Below are 20,064 nucleotides of genomic sequence, written 5' to 3' on the forward strand. Positions count from 1 at the left end.
ATTGCCAGGACTCCTTCCCATTGTTATCACAGAGAAGAAATAAAGAACTGCAAAGTAGTCACAGATCTAGAGTTTTTGTAGATAATACACATGTGAAAAACAAGAGGTCAGGGGAAATGATCAGTAACTTGTATTTATATTCTTAAAGATAACTGGCCAACATTTATAGACATTCAAATTAGTTAGGATTTATTGAAATACCACAGGAAAATAAAGATTCAGATACTTTAGTGATTTCAAATACATTAGAGGTCATTAAGCACACAGCAATTTCCCTCAAAAAATTCCGCTTTAAAAAATTAAGCAGAACTACTCCTCCATAATATCCATCATTAATACCTATAGCTGTATATTTCTCAAACTATCTGGCACCGTGAAAAGATGGTAGGCAATATATATGGGTTGATGTTTTAATAAAGCTAAACTAATAAAATTAAAAACAGAAGAAAAAGAAAAATATCTGGTAGAACATACCATGACCATCAGATCCTTCCATTGACTTTAGTGTATTTCTTGTTTGTTCTAGTTCAGACTGTGCAGATTTTAACTGCATTTTCAGTTTATTTGTAGTAGTTTCCATTTCTTCACTTTTGTTTCGAAAATTCCTTTTCAAGACTTCATAGTCCTCTATATAATACAATAATCAATAATACTGTTTACTTTTTTCTATTAGACTGATATGAAGGATATTTCATTTGCAATTAATGATCATAGAATTTTAGAGATTGGAAGTAAATTTATTTAATTATATCTTTATTTGTTAGAGAAATGATATATACATACAAAGGATCTATCAGACTCTTTTTAATCCGTTGAGTGAGGATCCTCTTCCTTTATCCAGTTAGTATTCATTGTAATTATAATTAGCTCAGATATATTTTATCTTAAAAACCTTCTATATACACCATTAACAGATTTCACCACCATCTGTAGGTAGATCAATCTCCATGAAACTATAAATAATCTGAGGCTCCCATGTATTTTTTTAAATTGACTACCATGTGTCTTTTTTCATTTTTGCAGTGTTGGGGATTGAATCCAGGGCCTTGCACATGCTAGGCAAGCACTCTACAATTAAGTTATATTGCCAGTTCTATCTTTTGTGTGTGGTGGAGGGGATACATGGAGGGGTACTAGGGATTGAACCCAGGGTGCTCTGCTCTACCACTAAGCTAAACCCCCAGCCCTTCTTAATTCTTATTTTGAGACAGGGTATTGCTAAATTTCTGAGGCTGGCCTTGAATTTGCAATCTTCCTGCTTTAGCCTCCTGAGTAACTGAGATTATAGGTGTGTGTCACCAGGCACAGTTCTGTCTTATCTTTTTCTTTCTTATCTACTAAGTCACCTGGTACAAGTTCATCTTTTTCTATATTAGAAAACACACATTCATCCATCTATTTATTATATTTATGCATTAATGTATGATATAGATTTATTTACAAAGGGAACAAGATCAATCTCCATCTATCCAGACATCTCAGTGGAGAGGTCCCAGTGCCACCCCAAACTACTTGCCTCCCACTGACTACATCTCAGGATTTTTGTCCTCAAGCCTGCTCCTTCCATAGGTTCCTCCTGCAGTTGTTGCTATTATCTCAATACTATAAACTAAAAACCCAAGAGTAGACTCAACCACCAATCACTAAGTCCTGTTGATCCAACCACCAAAAATATTTTTATTCTTTAATCTTCTTCCATTCTCACTGTCACTTCCTTTGTTGGAGTCCTCATCATATTTACCAAGATCACTGAAAAGTCCCCCTTAACTGACTGGTCTATCTCATTAGCCATGTCATTCCTGAATTTACCTGCTGATGTGGTCTTGTAAAATCTGATGACAATAATCTCCAACTTAAAATCTTTTGCTGGTTCCATGCTGTCTAGCTCTACCTATTTATTCTGCCTCATTTCTTAGCCTGCATTCCTTTCTACTTTTGCTCCAACTGATACTTCTGAGATCACATTATGTTATTCATGCCTTCATGCTTTTATGTTCTCTCTGTTTGGCATGTCCCTCTATCGCTTTCATCTACCAAATTCCTTTCCCTCTTTCAAACTCAACATAGATGTGACTTCCTTTAGGAGGCCAATTCTCTATTCTTTGTGCTACCTTTGCATCCAGCACATTTCCACTGTGGGGAGTTTCTAGGACCTAACATAGTGTTTCAAGAACCTATCACAGTGTCTGGCATAATAAATGCTCAGAAGTTAGTGACTCTGTGTGTGTGTGTGTGTGTGTGTGTGTGTGTGTGTGTGTAGTACATGATACTGTATCACACAGTCAGAAGCTGGAGTGTTTCATTGCTTAATGTAAGGCCTTGGATTTTTCCTGTCAATAAATCTGCATAAATCTATTTACAATTCACATTAATTATTAAAGCTGTAATCGAGCTATGTCACTCAAAGAATTCAACATTTCCACCTCCATAAAAACAAATTGAGCAAATAATATGATTTATGAAGAACACCTGCCTTCCTTCTGGAAGTCTGGAATCTAGATACCTTGCCCATCTCTTGGAAACTCAGTGCAGAATTTCCTGGACTCTTAGGGTTGAATAATGTTAACGGTTAGTTAGCATGAGTTGTGGAAGCTCTTCATGGAGAATTATGGGGATTTTAGCCATGAGTAAGTTCAATGGGGCAGCACAACCCTCTGTATTTGAGAAGTGACATGGCCACCCTTCTTTCACAATTGTGCTAGGGTCCACATTGGACTTGACAGCATCCCTATATTTTAGTAGAATTCAAACTCAAGTGACATACCTGAAAGACTGTTCAATTCATTCCTACTCATCTTCACCTCATTTAATAATTGATCTCTCTCTTGTTTGATGTCCTTCACTGCACGGAGCCGCTCAGAGCCTGCATTCACCAGCTTCACCTTTTCCAGTTCTAGGTCACTTACTCTGGCTTCAAGCTCCCGGATCTTGGCATCTTTTTTATCTTTTAAAATCTAAATATATGACAAATATGAAGGATAGAGAAATAAATAAAAATTATGTGCATATTAACAAGAAATATCATTAATATTCTGTCTGCATTTAATATTTTTAGAATTATTTTTAGGATGCTAAGTTTGTATTTTATTATAAAGCATCAATAGTAAGTGGGGAAAAAAGGAATATTTCACTGTTCTTTTAAAACTAAATGTCAATTCTCCAGTTTCACTTGCCACAATTTTTCATTATTTCTACTCTGGTTTGTTAAAAAGTTATGTATTGAGGGGCTGGGGTTATAGCTCAGTGGTTAAGCGCTTGTCTTGCATGTGTGATGCACTGGGTTCAATCATCAGCACCACATAAACAATAAATACAATAAAGATATTATGTCCACCTACAACTTAAAAAAATCTTTAAAAAATTACGTATTGAGCACCTAGTTTGAGGAAGTTGACCTTTTACGTGTTAAGGACCTAGGAATGGGGTCAGGACTCAGGGAAAGTGAGTGAGGCCACAGATGTGGACCTCCAACTAAAGCACCTAACTTGCCTTACCTAGTCCTGGCCCTTGATACCAGGAACAACCAAACAATGACTCTGTCCTCACATCCTCCTCTAGCGAGGAAAGACTAATAGAAAACAAACATTTACTATGTCAGATAAAGAAGTGACAAGAAGAATAAGACAAGAGGGTGCAGACTTTGCTTTATTCTCTTAGCCATTAGCAGAACTCTGAGTTCTATTAGTCCTTTCAAAGATTTATCAAGCCTAGGGTTGGTCCTGTGAACCCTGACACCTTTGGTCAGGAAAGACCTCACTGATGACATGACACCTGAGTAGAATCTTCAAAGTGATAAGACGGCAAGTCACATAGGTAAGCTGGGGGAGAGCCCCAGTCCCCAGCAAGGCCATCAGTATGGCTGAAGGGGAGTGAACTAGGAGTGAAGTAGGAGATGGGGTCAGATAGGGAACCATGGTAAGATCCAGTTGGCCTTAGAGGCAAGGTAAGGATTTGCATTTAGTGGGCAGAACTAGCCTAGATCAGTCCAAGTAAATAAATGCCATCTGAAAAACAATTTACTTTATCGGGTCATCATTATTGTCCTTCCAGGTAAGGCCTAATGGCCTTAATATGTTAAGTCCCATTGTCCCAGATATGGGACACATATGAAAACTTAAATTGAGCAACAAATGTGCCACTTAAGGTAACTTTTGAAATAAATATTATGTTTGGAGTTTTATTCTTTTGAGAAAACAATAGGTGAGTTAGTAGAGTGAAAAAATATATATTTCACATATATTATTAATGATATATATTATGTATATTTCACATATTTGTATGTATATGAAAAATATATAAAGCATAAATAAGCTCTAGATTATGATTTTCAAACTATTTTAATTCACCTGAGTCAATTTCATTGAAATATTCACACAGAATTAAAGACTTGGAATTTAATGGATGTTATTGTTTGAATATGAGGTGTCCTCCAAAAGCCCCTATTAATGCAGGAATGTTCAGAAGTAAAATGGTTGGATTGTGAGAATTGTAACATAATCAGTCCATCTTAGTTTGAACAGACTGGGTGGGCAAGGGAGGCATGGCTGGAGGAGATGGGTCACTAGGGGTATGTTCTGGAATAGTGTGTCCTTCCTATGGTTTCTCCCCCTCTATCACTCTCTCTGCTTCCTGACCTCACCACAAACTAACCATCTTTCTTCTACTGGGAGCTTCCCCCATGATTTGCTACCTCATCTTGATCCCAGAGCAATGGAGTCAGCCATCTATGGACTGAAACCTCTGAAACTGTGAGCCCCAAAGAAACTTTTCCTCCTCTAAGTTGTTCTTGTCAGGCACTTTGGTCACAGCAATGCAAAACTGACTCAAATAATGAGTTAAGTATAATGCAATACAAGCCAATGTAATATAACTGTGATAATAGTGTAGATGTGGAGGCTGATGCTGTATTTGAACAGTAAACACACTATAAGCATTTAGCTGATGCAAAAAGGATCACTGGGGTACTCCTGGCTTATCTCACCGCCCACCTGTAATGGGCTTGAAAAGTGAAGGCCCTAAAAGGGCTACCTGATCACTGCCTAGTAATCAGGTAAATGACACATGAAATGTTGCTGGCCTCAGAGGGTGAGGGAGGGGAGGGCTCTCCCTGGTGCACCCTGAGGCATCACAACACATCCTAGGCATGTGCCACTCCTCTTCTACCTCTTAAACCAGCTGATAACATTTGGTTCTTTCTACATCATCTAAGAAAGGGTCCAGCTTTGAGCAGCCATGGTAATTAGGAGAAGGCTCACTCTGCTTCTCTGTTGTCCATGTGTACAGTACTCAGCCTAAAGAGGTGAGAGAAACCGCAGTTTTTAGGGCAATAATTCCCCTTCCTTTCCCTATCTGACCTTGGAGGGAAATGGATGATGCATTAGAGCTTTAGTGTTTGACTTTTTTTTTTTTTTTTTGCATCTACGTGAAATTCTTTTCACTTAGGAACTCTCAGCTGTTCTAGCTAGGTATATGGGAAGATTGGTTTCAACCTCTTCAACCCACTTCTCTGTACTGATGTCACCTAATCTACTTCTAACATTGCCATTTTCATGTCACCCCTCTTCTCCACCTAAAACCCTTACCAGCTCCTACACCACCTCCAGGCTAATCTAGACTCAGCTTCACTTTCTTTGCTTTAATGTCTTGCTTCCTCCTCTCTGCCTAGTCTCTTCCCATTTCAAGTACCCACTTCTCTGACACTTTGATGAGCAATTCTGCTCATGGTGATCCACACTCCACTGAGGTGCTAACATAGGTTTTGACGTGTGCTCTCTGGACTAGCAGTTATCAGCATCTTCTGGAAGCTTGTTCAGAAACACTAAGGCTCAAGCCCAGTTTTAGACCTAATGATTCAGAAATTCTGTAGTGGGGCCCAGCAGCCTGCCTTTAACAAGTTTCCAGGGGATTCTGGCTGAGCAGTAATACCTACTCATATACTGTCTAGGATCAAGTCTCAAAGCAGTGCTGCCTTCCAGCAAGTTATTTAATCTTTCTGTGTCTCAGTTTCATCATCATATGTGCCTCCATCATAAAGATTAAATTGAATACATCTTTAGAGTTTCGGACTCAGTGGGATTCTTCTATTTGTCACTTTAACACTAACAATCTATCTTCCTAGGCAAGAAGGTGGGACAATCATTCTTCTCCCTAAATATGTTCTATCTTGCATGCAAGTCTGTCCTAAAGTTTTCATTGTAGGGTTACCATTGAAAAATGATAAGCCTGAATCTCCTCAACCTACACTCCCATGATATACTGCCTTGCCGCAGGCATGGAGGCAACAGGACCAAGAAACCGTGGTCTGTAATCTCTGAAACAGTGACCCCAAATATTTTTTTTTCCTCAGGAATTTTGTTTTTCTCAGGAATCTTGTCATATTGATGAAAAGATGATTAACATAAGGGACAGAGTATTTATAGAGGTTTTTCCAAGTGCAGATATCCTTCAGTATCATGAAGCTTTGGTTTTGGGACCACCTTCAGATACCAAAATCCTTGGATGATCAAATCTCTGATATAAAATGCATAAAATCTGTGCACATTCTCTATAGACTTCAAATAATCTCCAGAAGGCTTATAATACCCAATACAATGTAAATGCTATGTAAGCAGTTGTTATACTGTATTGTTCAGGCAATAATGATAATAAAAAGTCTATATGTTCAGTTAAAAAAAAGAAGAAAAAAAAAAGAAAAATGATAAGTCTGTATGTGTCCCTTTCATGGTGAGTTTGGCTATTTAAAAAATATAATCAATATAAGTTTAAACAATAGAAAAGTTTAAATTGTTATGCAATTAATTATTTCCCTAATATATATAATAATCTATTGCTGGCCCTATTTTTAGAATGAGGAAAAGGAAGCACCTAAAGTTTCTGTTGTCTCTTATTACCAAGTCAGAGCCTTGCTAAGTTGCTAAGGCTGGCCTTCAACTTTGAATTCTCCTCAGACTCCTAAGTCACTGAAATTATAGGTGTGGAACACCACACTTAGCCAACCATTTTAAATTTTGATAAATATTTACTAAGGATCTTCTGGGAGGCAAGGCAAAGTGACACAGGGAAGGAAAAACAAAGATGAATAAGATGTGCACCCTGCTTTAGGAAGCCTATAGTTTGGTAAGGGAAGAGACCATTGTTTCTTTTTGAACACACATATACACACATACATATAGCACAATATAGAATGTGATAATCCAGGTTAGAACAGGAACAAGTAACATATTATAAAGGTCAGAAATAAAATGGAATGGGAGAAGGAATTAATACTTGCTGAACACCTTATATAGGCCAAGATCTAGGCTAAGCCCTTGATATATATCTTCTGATGTAAGACTCATAGCAACCAAATAAAGTTGTTGGTATCTCTTTTGTTTTTGTGTTTTGTTTTGTTTTGTTTAATAGACATAGATGCTGATATTCAATGAACAGTCCAATGTTATATTATTATGTACTGGTAGATGATATTCAAACTTAGGCCTATCTAAAAAGGGAGAAAATATCAAACTATGGCATTAGAGTAGGTGAATTATTTGATTTTTTTTTTTGTACTTGTGATTCTGAACCATTTTGGGGATATACACTCCTTTGGAATCTCATAAAGGTATGATACTTTTCTCAAAAAAGTACACACAGACACAAATCCTTTCTATTTCAGAAAATCCACAGTCAACAAGAACCCCTTTTGCAATAAATTAGATTATACTTCCTTACAAGAAAGAAGAAATTTCAGAAGTTAAGCCAACAAAAAATACCATACAGACCTTAAATTCCTGTAGTTCCAGTCTCCTATCATTAATCTCTTTCTCCAGCTGAGCCTTTTCGACTTGCATAGCACCAGCAGTCCGTCCATGCTGGCCCACCAACTGTGTCATGTTTTCAATCTGCTGGCGCAAAATTTCAATCACCTTGTCCTTTTCTGCCATCTGCAGCTTGAGAGCCTCACATTCCGTCTGCACATTTCTGAGGTGATCCCCTTCATTTTTCAAGTGCTGTAGTTCCTGCAATTTCAAGTCCACCCGGGAGCGGAGCTTTGTGATCTCTGCATTGGTAGCCTCGATGGCTCGCTCTTTTTCTTGGAGGGAAGCTGTCAGATCAGACACTGTCCTCTCTGAGCTCTCCAGAGTCATTTTCTTGGCCGTCAGCTCTTCCACTACTTTGCGGAGCATCTCTTTGGTGGATTCGAGCTGAGCAGTCAAGGAGGACACTTTCTCTAGACTCTCATTCTTCCCCTGAATCGCTGCCATCTGATTGTTAAAGAAAAGAGAGTTTCCTGGATTTGGGAGGATAGGTATGAGCAACCTCAGGATCTGTAACAATTTAACTCAAAAGTATGAAATCATGGTTTGGATAAAGTGTGATTTACTAATTCAAATAATTTTCTGTCAGAACCCCAGGTTGACAGTACGTGTAAGACCTACGAGTGTGTTAGACTAAGGTGGAGAGGCCTCAAATAAGGATGCTTCTCAGTAATGGATTTCCAGGAGAGGAGGGTTGGAAATTCCTCTGAGGATGCTTTCAATACTACTCTAGATTAAGATAACACTGGTGATGAGGGGAAGGGTAGTAAGTGATGATAAATGCCCTTATTTTCTATTTTGCTCCAGCCTTCCCTTAATTTGACCTCTGAGGGGAAAAGGAATAATGGCTTTTATCCAATACACATTCACATTCTCTGGTCCTTATATAGAAAAGGTAAGATTATAACTTCCAATTGGTTCTTCTATCTTCTAGATGAAGTTAAGCCAGAGAATAGGGAAATGATTTTCCCTGGGGTCTAAGCCAAGATGGGTCACTTTGTTTACTTTCACACTTTGGGAAGTTTACACATTGTGAGGTACATTTTATGTCTCTGAGGAAGTAACTGGCATTGAATTGAAAATACACAGCTGTTAAGAGAGCAGTCCACATCTTGCTACTAGTGCATTGGAATGGTGCACACCCATCAGTCTCAATCAGGGGAGGCAGGGATGAAGGGAAAATCTCTTTTGAGGGAAAAGCAAAAACAAACCAACAAAAAATCTGTTGTAAACCTTCAACCCTGCTATTCCTCAATATTTCCTGATAGCTTGTGCTTTTCTGTAGCAGAAGTAAGTAATTATTAGGTTACCAATTTCTTGGTGAAAATAAAAAGGTAGTTGTAGTGGAGTTCAATTTTTCACCAATATACAAATGAGATAAAGTCTAACATATTTAGTTTGACAAGTGGTCAAAATATGGAAATAAATACCAGGTTTTTAAAAATTGCTCATAGAATCCATAGTTTTATTTTAGAGCTATTTTAGGCCCATTTATAAAAGAAGAAAACTGGCACCAGTAGACATAAAATACATTCTTCCCCCAGCAGAGGCCACCTGGTGGGGCACAGCCTGAATGCTCTGACCTGCCGCTCCATCTGGCCCTGACACTCGCTCTTCATGGCCTTGAGCAGGGCCTCCAGGCGCTGCACCTCCATGTTCCTGTCATCCAGCTCACGACGCAGGTGGTCAATGGTGATGCTATTGCCCGTGTCTCGGTCCCACAGCCGTTTGTTCTGCTCCTTCTCCAGACTCAGCTCCTTCTCCCTCTTGTGCAGGTCTGCCTAAAAGAGTGAGGAATGTGCTGTGTTGGGGATATAGCTCAGTGGCAGAACATTTGCCCAGTATGTGGGAGGCTCTGGGTTCAGTCCCCAGTACCATAGACAGACAGACAAACACACACACACACAACCAAAGAAATAAGAATGCATGTTCTCCCCTCCTCTACTTGGTATTAAATAATTAAAATGTAACTCTTTTGTTTTTGGAGTTATATCATTTGAAAAACCTTTGATCTTTGGAATCTGATTCCTTTTTAATAGCTTGATTAAGTGTGATTATTTTTTCAAAAAATAAGTTAATGTTTTGCTTACCTAAAATATGTGGCATTACAAGGGCAGTGCATGTAGCTCACTGGAAGAGCTCTCTGTTTAGCATGCTTGTGGCCTTGGATTCAATCCCCAGCACCACACAAACACATCAAAAAAATAGCATTACAAATTAATTTCAAGGAACTAGACTTCAAATAATATATACTGCAAAGGAAATTACAATAGATTTTTAAAGTCATCCTGTGTTTAAGTCTTGAATTTTATAACAAAACTTGATGTTTCACATCAAGTGTGCTCCTGCAATAAAGAAATGCTCAAAAGCTTAAAGAATAACAACAGTAACTTGGAAATGGCAGAATAGCAGCATCTGGACTGTGAACAGAATGACCTCTTTTCAGTCACTCAGAAAAATATACAGTGAGTGTTTACTGTTTTCAAATACTGAGTATGAGGAACAAAGGCACACTGACCTTCAAAGGATTTATCACCCAAAAGGAAGATGACATACACATAAACACTCAAAAAGGAAGTGATTTTCATTATAGACAAATAAGATATATCAGAAAGAATTTCACTAAAGAAATAGAAATGTTTCAGAAAGATTTGAGTTAGAATTTGAGAACAGCTTGGAGATACAAAGATGAGGAAGAAAAAACAGGGAGGGGGCATATGCAATTTTGGTGGGGGACTGAGTAGAGAGGGTCTTGCCAAGTTTCTGAGGGCACTGCTAAGTTGTTGAGGCTGATCTCAACTTGTGATCCTTCTGTCTGCTGAGGAGTCACTGGAATTACAGGCATGTGTGACCTCGCCCAGCATTCTCCAAGATAGGAGAGCATTAGGGAACATCCAACAGGATTCTCCCACAGTGTAGTGTTCCTGGCACACACTTGTCAGTTCCACCTTTACCACAGTCTATCACCCCTGTCAATGCAGAAAGGATGATGGCTTTTCCAGCAGAGCATGATGCCCTAGCATGGGGCTTAACAGGGAGAGAAATTTATTCTGCTATACCACTGATACCACACAAAGGAGGCTGGGACATTTCCTTTCCTAGGATAGTTCAACCTGCAGTACCTCTAACAGATAGACTGCTTCACTACTATCACAATCCTACTGCCAGTTTCTTTTTCTAAAAATCCCCTCTAAACATCCATTCAAAATTTCTACAGACAAAATTTGCATGTGTTTGATATTTAGCTTTAAAATGAACACTTAACACTACTTCAACTTAGTAGAATACAGTTCTAATTAAAAGACTGTGGCTGGTGGGTTGGGGCTGTGGCTCAGTGGTGGAGTGCTTGCCTGGCATGGGTGAAGCACTGGGTTCAATTCTCAGCACCACATATAAATAAATTAATTAAATAAAAGTCCATCGACAACTAAAAATAAATAAATGAAAAAGACTGGCTGCTTGAAGATCCCTATTTCCCTACACAATAACAGCTCTGCTTAAAAAAAATTAAAGTACACAGAACATTGTTTTACATACAACATGTGATCTGATAGTCTATTATGTGTGTACAATATTTTGTAAAATTTATGATTTTATAAAGAAAACTAGTTTTTAAAAATATTTTGATGAAAAATTTCCCAGAATCAATCTTATTCATATTTTAGAGCATAATCTTACCAATAGCTTTTGAAGTTGATCATCCAAATTTCCAGATTCCTGACTGAACTGATCCCGTTCTGTACGTGCTTCAGTGAGCTCAGAGTTGGCAAGGACTAATTGCTTTTCCAGATCTTCTATCTAAAAGAAGAACATAAATCAGTCTGACTATGCCAGTGAGTCAAAAAAAAAAAACCAAACATGATCTTTGGAAAGCAAACAGCATTATGTTGAGGGCAAATATAAGTTTATTGTGATAAGTTTTTCAAAGTTTTCTAAGTTTAGGATTTATGCAGAATTAATCAGGAAAATCAGACAAGACAAAATATTTGGTACTGTTTGGTTTGAACATTATCTATAATACTCCTCTCATATTCATATTATGTTCTGTCATGATATGTTCTGTAATTTGGTATTTAAGGAAGCTTACTGTGGCACTGATAGCATGCTGGTTGCTACACAAATGAACTGTATTATACTTATAAGAGCCATTTTGTTTTAGAATATCAGTTTCAATACTAAAAAACACTGAAAATAAAAGAATGAATGATAGATATTATAGCTATTGTCATCATTATATAGTTATATTTTGAAAGTTTGGCCAAATATATATTTTTTATTACAGTTGAAAAATTGAGTTAACCATTTTAATCCTCATTCTCTTCAACTATAAAATGGGGTTAACAGTACCAATTTTAAAGACTGTAATATGCATATAATTTTTTTCTCACAGACAGGGTAGCTGTTTGATCTATTTAGTAGAGAGAAAAATTTATTCCATTGTACCATTGGCAGCAAACAAAAGGAGCACCAAACATTTTATTTCCTCAAGTCCTCAGCTTGTATTACCTCAATGGAGGACAGAGGCTACCTGACTGTTAATAATGTTTCTAAAGCTCTGAACTTCTGGGTGTAGCATGCAGCATCCTCTAAGCCAATTATCTGACCAGGAGACTCAAGGTTTGGATTTTAAATGAGCCACACATACCACAACTTAGATAATAAAATATTAAAACAATGAAAATATGTTGATACTTAGTGTTACATAGCATACCTGACCTCTAGCAATGATATCCACAATATTATTATCTACTTTCTAGTGATAAGAAATCTTTCATATCTGTATAAGCATTCTATATTTCTTCCTACTTCTAAAGCATCTATTCATTAGACTTCCAAATCTACTATGTCAAGAATGAAACAGTTTGAGATGATGAACTATGCTTAAACCTCTCTATCTAGAGAACATATGACCAACACAAACTTTTTTGGATGACTTTCTAGTTTATTTTTACTTGCATTTAACATCTTCATTTATTAACTGAACATACATTCAAAAACATTTTATATATATATATATATATATATATATATATATATATATATATATATATATCTGCAACCATTTATTTGATACATAATAAGCATGAATACATATGGTATATTTCTATAAACATATTAACATGTATATATATGACTTAAGAATAAGACTATCAAACAGTTTTATATTTACCTGTAGTGTATTATAGCCTACAGGGATCAGGATACAGATTTAATATTACATTGAATATATTTTTAAATTGATGTTACATTGATTATATATCATATATAAAAATGTATTTCACAAGATTAGGTATAAATAAAATACTATTGATTAAAATATGTACCTAGACTAATAATCTCATACAGAAGTACTTGGGGCTGGGGATGTAGCTCAATGGTAGAGCCCTGAGTTCAATTCTCAGCACCACACACAAAAAAGTTACTTTTTACTCTTATAATCCTTTGAAGTCATATATAGTTCTCACTCACACACACACACATACACAATACACACACACACATATTTAGTCTCAAAAGCATAACTCGGTAGCATAAGTAACTTCTTGAGAAAACAATGAATGAATAATACCAGTTAACTTCATCTCTTCAATTTTATCATTATTATGGAAGACCAGCACATAGTTGGTAAAGATATTAAGATTTAGGTTTGGCTGAGATATAGCTCAGTGGTTAAAAACTAGCCTAGCATGTATGAGGCCCTGGGTTCAATCCCCAACACCACAAAATAATAACAAAAAGAATACTTTCGGGAAGAACCACAAACTTGTCCTATCACACAGTTACCATATTTCCCTGGCAAGATATGGACAAACAAACATGATCCAAGAGGCAGTTAAGATCACATTAAGAGTCAAAACACCTTAGGTTCTCATCCTCTGTCACATAACTTCTCTATCTCAAGTTTTTTCACATATAATTTGAAAAGAAAATCCAGATGATCACATGTTCCTTTCAATTCTGTTTCTAATATTTTTCACACAATAATAATAATATCATTTGAAGTTCTTTATTTTCCACTTGATTTTGAGCTATAAATTCAATACTTTTAATGTGAGTTAATCATGTGACTAAAGCACATATTTTCTACTCCTAGCTTGGCATAAACTGTTTCTGTCCTTGGGCAATGTGTGCTTTACAAGTTCAAATTAAAATATACTTTCTTTGGTCTGTTTTTACTTTTTAAATAAAGGCTGCATGACCATTTTATAACTTCAAACTTGATGATAAAATCTATGAGACCAAAATAGAGGAAGGGAGGAAATAAGGGAGGGAAAGAAGGCAAGAATGGGCCATATCTTATCTTTCCATCTTTTCATTAAATATCAGAAGTTCCTCCAGACCCCTGCAGGAACATAGTTTTGTAGCTGTCAGTACTGACTCAGCTGCTATAGCTCTGCTTTTACCTTTCACTTTTTAAGAATAAAAATATTTATATGATGAATTAATTAAAAAGATAAATGGACAGTGAAAGGGAAAACCATTGAAGTAGCAGCTAAGCTGATACAAACAGCTGTAAAAAATACTACAAAGAAAAGCCTTTTAGAATATCCAGAAACATACTGATATCTGAGATGCAGTAAAGGGTTTTTTTGTTGTTGTTGTTGTTGTTTGGTTTTATTTGTTTTGTTTTGTTTTTTTCTTTTCTTTTTAGATAGCAGCACTGGTTTTCCCTTTTACCATCTATGAATCCACTTTTTGGTTTGAATCACTGGACAATGGGTATTGGAATTTCATTCTAATCTTGCATTGATTTTAGAGATATTACCAATCATATCAAATCATGTAAAATTATTTAAATGGTGTTTTTGTTTTGTTTTGTTTTGATTTTTTTCTGTGCTAAAAAACTCCAAAACACAGGCACTGCATAATGAGGAATAATGCAGGTCAGCATGAAGGTGCATTGGCAGAACTATGCAAAGCATTTGCATAGAATCTTCCTGCTCCAGCCAGTGCTACTAAATCTTCACTTTTTAAGTATGAATGAAATTCAGCCCCAACTGCTTTCAAAATTAGAAAAATAAACTTAGAATCAAGATCATGATATATTTTTGTTGTCAAAAAGCGAAAGTTAAAGAGTAAAGCCAAATCTACAGAGCCAATAGTGACAGCTTCTACTGGTCCAAATTCGAAAAGGGGAATTCTGGAGGTTCTCCTAAAATGGAAAGAGAAGAATAGAAAACAGCATTACAGCAAAACACTTATGTCAGCTCCAAAAGCTACATCTAAAATTTTCTTTGTAACATAATTTCTATTTTTACAATATGAAAATAATTTGTGAATCTGAGGAGAAACATTACCCTCCTGAATGAGTTTTCTCTTAATTCAGGAATTCTAGTTTTGTTCAGATCTATTGTACCATCAATTTTTTAAAAAAACAGTTAACTCTTTCTTTTACAATTAAAACTATCAACATCATCATCATCATCATCATCATCATTTTGGGTGCTGGGGATGTAATCCAGGGCCTTGCATATGCTATACACTTGCTCTGCCACTAAGCCATGTCCCCAGACCAATGCTTTTCTATTTTAAATGGAGGACTCTGATCTCACAAAAAAACATTGCCTTTGATAAAGTAGGGTTATGTACAATATCAAAACACCCTATAGTTTTTTTTCACAAATTTAACTTTTAATTATTACAGCTTTTATATACTATTTTCTTTGATCCTTTTTTTCTTATTGTTCTTTGGATAGTATATACTAAAATATGCACCAAAGCAGCAGAAAATAGATTTTAATGTTTTCATAGGTTTAGGCAATATAAAGTCAAGGCATATGAAAATAAAAGAAAGTAGAAGAATTTGCTTTTTCAATTCTGTATTTATTATAACAAAATATTTCATAATAATAGAATTTTCGTGGCCCCAAAATGAAATCCATTTTGTTAACTCGCTTGATTTTCCTTGCTCAGCTATACCATGTACTAATGCCATTTCAGGCCAAAGTATATTTAACTCTATATTAACATGGCCGATAATTATCTCTTTGTGTTTCCTGACAAAATGAAAGAGAGTTACTATTAATACAGCCTAGTTAACTATTAACCAGGTACTGGCTCTATAAAGTCCACTATGCTGTATTAGCAACATCTCAGTGATCTCAGTTAAAACTAGTTAAGCCAATAAGCCCTCCTATTCTATTAACTGTTTACTATGTAAGACTGTCAAAATTTTTGGTGATCCATTGTTTGTATTAGAGCAAGCTAAGACAATGATTCTAATGTTTTTATCTATATGACCCCAAAACAAATGTTCATGTAAAAAGTCTGCAGTCCTTCCTCTAAAGTTTATGCTTCTACAATGTCAAAGATAAGGCTTATAAAAACTCAGGAACTTTTTTTTTTATTCCTAAGATGAATATTTTAGTATTTGTTAAAATTTACCACCATGTCCTGATTTACAGTTTATCAACATGATACTATATGTTAGATCATATGTAAATTAGCAAATAATAGGTGAGGTTTATATATGATGGTTTAATTTTTCCAAACAAGGCTATAATGGAAAGCTACAGCATTATAAACTATGTAAGAAAACATAAGCCGAGCTCTATTTGGCACTTTGTGACTTTTCAAAGGGTTTAATCTGTCATTAAATTATTAATAGTCTTTTCAAAATGATTTGTGTAGTCTTGAGTATCAGTTATTGCACTGGATGTAATGTAATCATCCTCTCTCACTGTCAGATTATTAGCTATTACTTATGCCAATGTGCCAACCTCCACTAGACCCAAGCAATACAGTATCCTCCCAGACCATGATGTACTGAAATCATGACCATCCTTGTGTTCTATGCTCTCTATGGTAAGGTCATGCCCTCTGTGTAGACTTAGTCTATCCAGATTAGGGTGAGTATTCCTGCTAGCAAGCATCAGGCAAAAAGCTTGTCCTGAGAAAAGAAACTAGAACACAAAAAGGAGACCTCAGAGAAGCCAGAAAGAATAAATGCTACTCTCTGGGCTTTTGCTTCTTAGTCTCTCAGGGTAGCCTGGAAGTGGTAGTAGTTGAAATTACCCTGCCACAAGGATTTAGGCTAAGAGCTATGCAAGGAGGTTAATAAAAGAGACAGTTTCATTCAAACTTCAACTCATCAGTAAATAATTAGATCATTTTAATGAGCTTCAAATTAGCATCTGAGAAGAGAAACTGACTCACATGTAATAGGGTAAATATTGTTTTATAAAATTGGTTCATTTGCTTGGGTTTGTATTGGGTCATAAGATGAATTATAGTTCTTCCTATGAGAAGTGATTAAAAACATTTGAAAGATAGATCTGTAGAGAATCTAAATCTATTACTGAGATTATACAATTTCATGTTACTCTTTACTGCTAAATTTTCCAGTCTTAGTTTTACCACAGAGGTTAAAGGTCAAGGTCTAGTTTTTAAGCTTGATATAAGGAAAAACAGCCCCCTCCTGTGGTCAGTGCGGGAGTGCCATTGGAAATTAAAATTGCCCAAAGGTCAATGGTCTGGAAAGATTAGTGCTGCCAGATATTCAATTCTTCCTAAGCAGAACCTTTTCCCCCATAATGTTACCTACAGAGCTGATTTCATTTCATAAAAGGAGTCGGGTGACTTCCCCTTTTTTAAATATTTATTTTTTAGTTGTAGTTGGACAAATACCTTTATCTTTTTTTTTTTTTTTTTTTTTAATTTTTATGTGGGTACTGAGGATTGAACCTAGGGTGTTGTACATGCTAGGCTGCTAGGCAAGCACTCTACTGCTGAGCCACAACCCCAGCCTGACTTCCCTATACTCTATTTCTTCTACTCATCACTCCCAATAGCTTAGGTGTTGAGAAACTAACTAAATGTAATGGTTAGAACTATACCTAAATTGTCTCTGCATGACTATACCAGGATCTCTTATGCACAGGACTACAAAGATAGATTTATTTTCCAAACTGGGACACTTAGGAGATGAAAGCTAAGCAATTACAAAACAAGTCACTGGGATAGCAGGCATAAACTATGACCATTACAGTCAAACATCAATGATGGTAACCCTTCTCACAGGGAATAAAGAACATGAGCTCTTCTGAATGGCAGTTCTTTGCTTGTTTTTTAAGATTTTACTGTTTTAAAAATTATCAAAACTAACAAGGATATAAGCTCTGAATAAGTGGTTGATAACGATATTGAATAACTTCCCTTTAGGTATGTTAAAAAAAAAGAACAGAAGCAGAATATGAAACATTAGTTAATATCTGGGCTTAATAGAAATTACATGTTGAGAGATGAAGATTTATTTTCCTAATTAATCATTATTTTATTTAATTAGTTTAATTAACCTTAAAGTTCAGTTTGCTAACCAAACAATAATTATTAAGAGTTTAAAAGTAAGAAAGGAGGCAGGCCCCCCCAAATATTGAGTGTGAGGGGTAGTAGACCAATTGGTTTTGAAGTATTTACTAAAGCTAAACCTTGTAAGAATAATTCAGATGGTCCTATTTTTAAATTATTTATCTATTTATTTTCATGGTGCTGGGGATTAAACTCGGAGCCTCCTGCATAGTAGGCAAGCAACTCTACCACTGAACTACATCCCCTGCCCCTGAATTTGTTTTTTAGAAACTTACTTGAAGTAGGCAAAAATGTTTTTCTAATAATGAATTAATGTGTGCAATTTAAATAAAAATGTTTATAATTTAACATATAATTTATCACCTTCTTATTCCAGTTCATAAATTGATTTTAGTTTGAAGTTATTATTCTGATCCCTATTTTCAAGTAAACTATTAAAAATATATTATTGACTTTTGTCCCTAGAAGCAGAAAAGCAAAACCTAAACTTACTTTGTCTTCATACATCCTTCTGGCTTCCCTTAATTCAGAACGAAGCTGAGAAACAGTAGATTCCAGTTCACTGAGCTGACGCATATACATTGAATTTTGGTTTCTTGCTTGTTCTCTACAAAGGGTTAAGAAGGAATATAAGTGCAAAGAAAAAACTAAGAATCAGTGTGATACCTAGGGTGTCACTTAGACACTACCACTAATTATTTCATGTGGCATTATTAGGCTAATTGTTTTTGTTATATAAAATTGCTTCTCAAATGCTTTAGCTCAGAACTGAGGGCATAAATTGATGCTAAAGTGCATAATTAGCATATATAAGGCCCTGGTTTGATCCCTAGCACAAAAAAAAAAAAAAAAAAAGTTTCAGCTCAAAACTATAAACTGCCAAAGCTGAATAAGTATATGAGTTTATTACACTATTTTTTCCTGTTTTTGTATGTTTAAAAATATCCATACAAAACATACTATCTCAAATTATAGTTTCATATACATATATATTTACATATATTTACACATTCATATATATTTATAAAGTAAACATATATGCATATGAAACTATAATTATTTAGTTTTTATTTATAATTATTTATTTATATAATTATATATATGTGGTATAATTTGCTTTACCCTATTGTTGTAATATTAATACAGCCAAGAGCTAGGGATATAGCTCAATGATAGAGTGTTTACCCAGCATGCATGAGGCCCCAGGTTCAATCCCAGTAATCCAAAAATAAGTAAACAAATAAACTGAAATTTTTTTAAAAAAAGAACAGCAATTCCAACAGGTCCAAATACTAGCAATAATATTTCTTATATTGTCAGATTATATTATCTTTTATATTGTCATTTTTCTGTTCATTTGAGTGTTAGAAAAGTTTCACTTGTGGAGTCAATTAGTAAGCAATTTTTAAAAGATCTTAGAACATGGTATTAATTAGCATATTATTTTTAAAATGAAGATGAATGATTATTAATTTTTAACCATGAGGACACATACTGAATGATTTCCAGTTGACTCTGGATACTATTGGCTTGGCTTCGAGCACTGCTGGCTTTCTCAGTAAGTGCTGTGATTTCAACTTCATGTTCACTTATCAACTGCTCAATCCTTTAGAAAGAATATGGTGATTGTTATTTGATACAGAAGATTTCACCTCTATTTCTTCTACTCATCACTCCCAATAACTGAGAAACTAACTAAATGTAATGGTTAGAACTATACCTAAATTGTCTCTGCATGACTATATCAGGATCTCTTATTACTTCAAAAATTAATAATTTTCAACATTCTCCAATTTTTTCCACATTTTTTATTGGTGCATTATAGTTGTACATATTGATGGGATTTGTTGTTACATATTTATATAGCATATAATATAATGATATAATTTGGCCAATATTACTCCCCAGCATTTCCCCCCTTCCTCCCTGCTTATCAACAACCTCTTGGTCCCTTTCCTCT

At 35.4% G+C, this 20,064-nt stretch overlaps 1 protein-coding gene across 2 annotated transcripts in view; it reads right to left on the reverse strand.

Annotated features, from left to right (window-relative positions):
- The window catches only part of Ccdc158 (coiled-coil domain containing 158), an 85,671-nt gene that overhangs the window by 55,396 nt on the left and 10,211 nt on the right, over positions 1-20,064 (reverse strand). For both annotated transcript variants that reach the window (XM_027939863.2, XM_071614818.1), the window contains exons 6-12: positions 19,600-19,710; positions 18,597-18,711; positions 11,475-11,594; positions 9,380-9,577; positions 7,761-8,243; positions 2,765-2,954; positions 475-627 (exon numbers count right to left, since the gene is read on the reverse strand). In XM_027939863.2, the coding sequence (XP_027795664.2) occupies positions 475-627; positions 2,765-2,954; positions 7,761-8,243; positions 9,380-9,577; positions 11,475-11,594; positions 18,597-18,711; positions 19,600-19,710 (1,370 nt within the window). The remainder of the gene's footprint in view (positions 1-474; positions 628-2,764; positions 2,955-7,760; positions 8,244-9,379; positions 9,578-11,474; positions 11,595-18,596; positions 18,712-19,599; positions 19,711-20,064) is intronic.

This window comes from Marmota flaviventris, chromosome 7, assembly GCF_047511675.1.
Source record: "Marmota flaviventris isolate mMarFla1 chromosome 7, mMarFla1.hap1, whole genome shotgun sequence".
Lineage (NCBI taxonomy): Eukaryota > Metazoa > Chordata > Mammalia > Rodentia > Sciuridae > Marmota > Marmota flaviventris.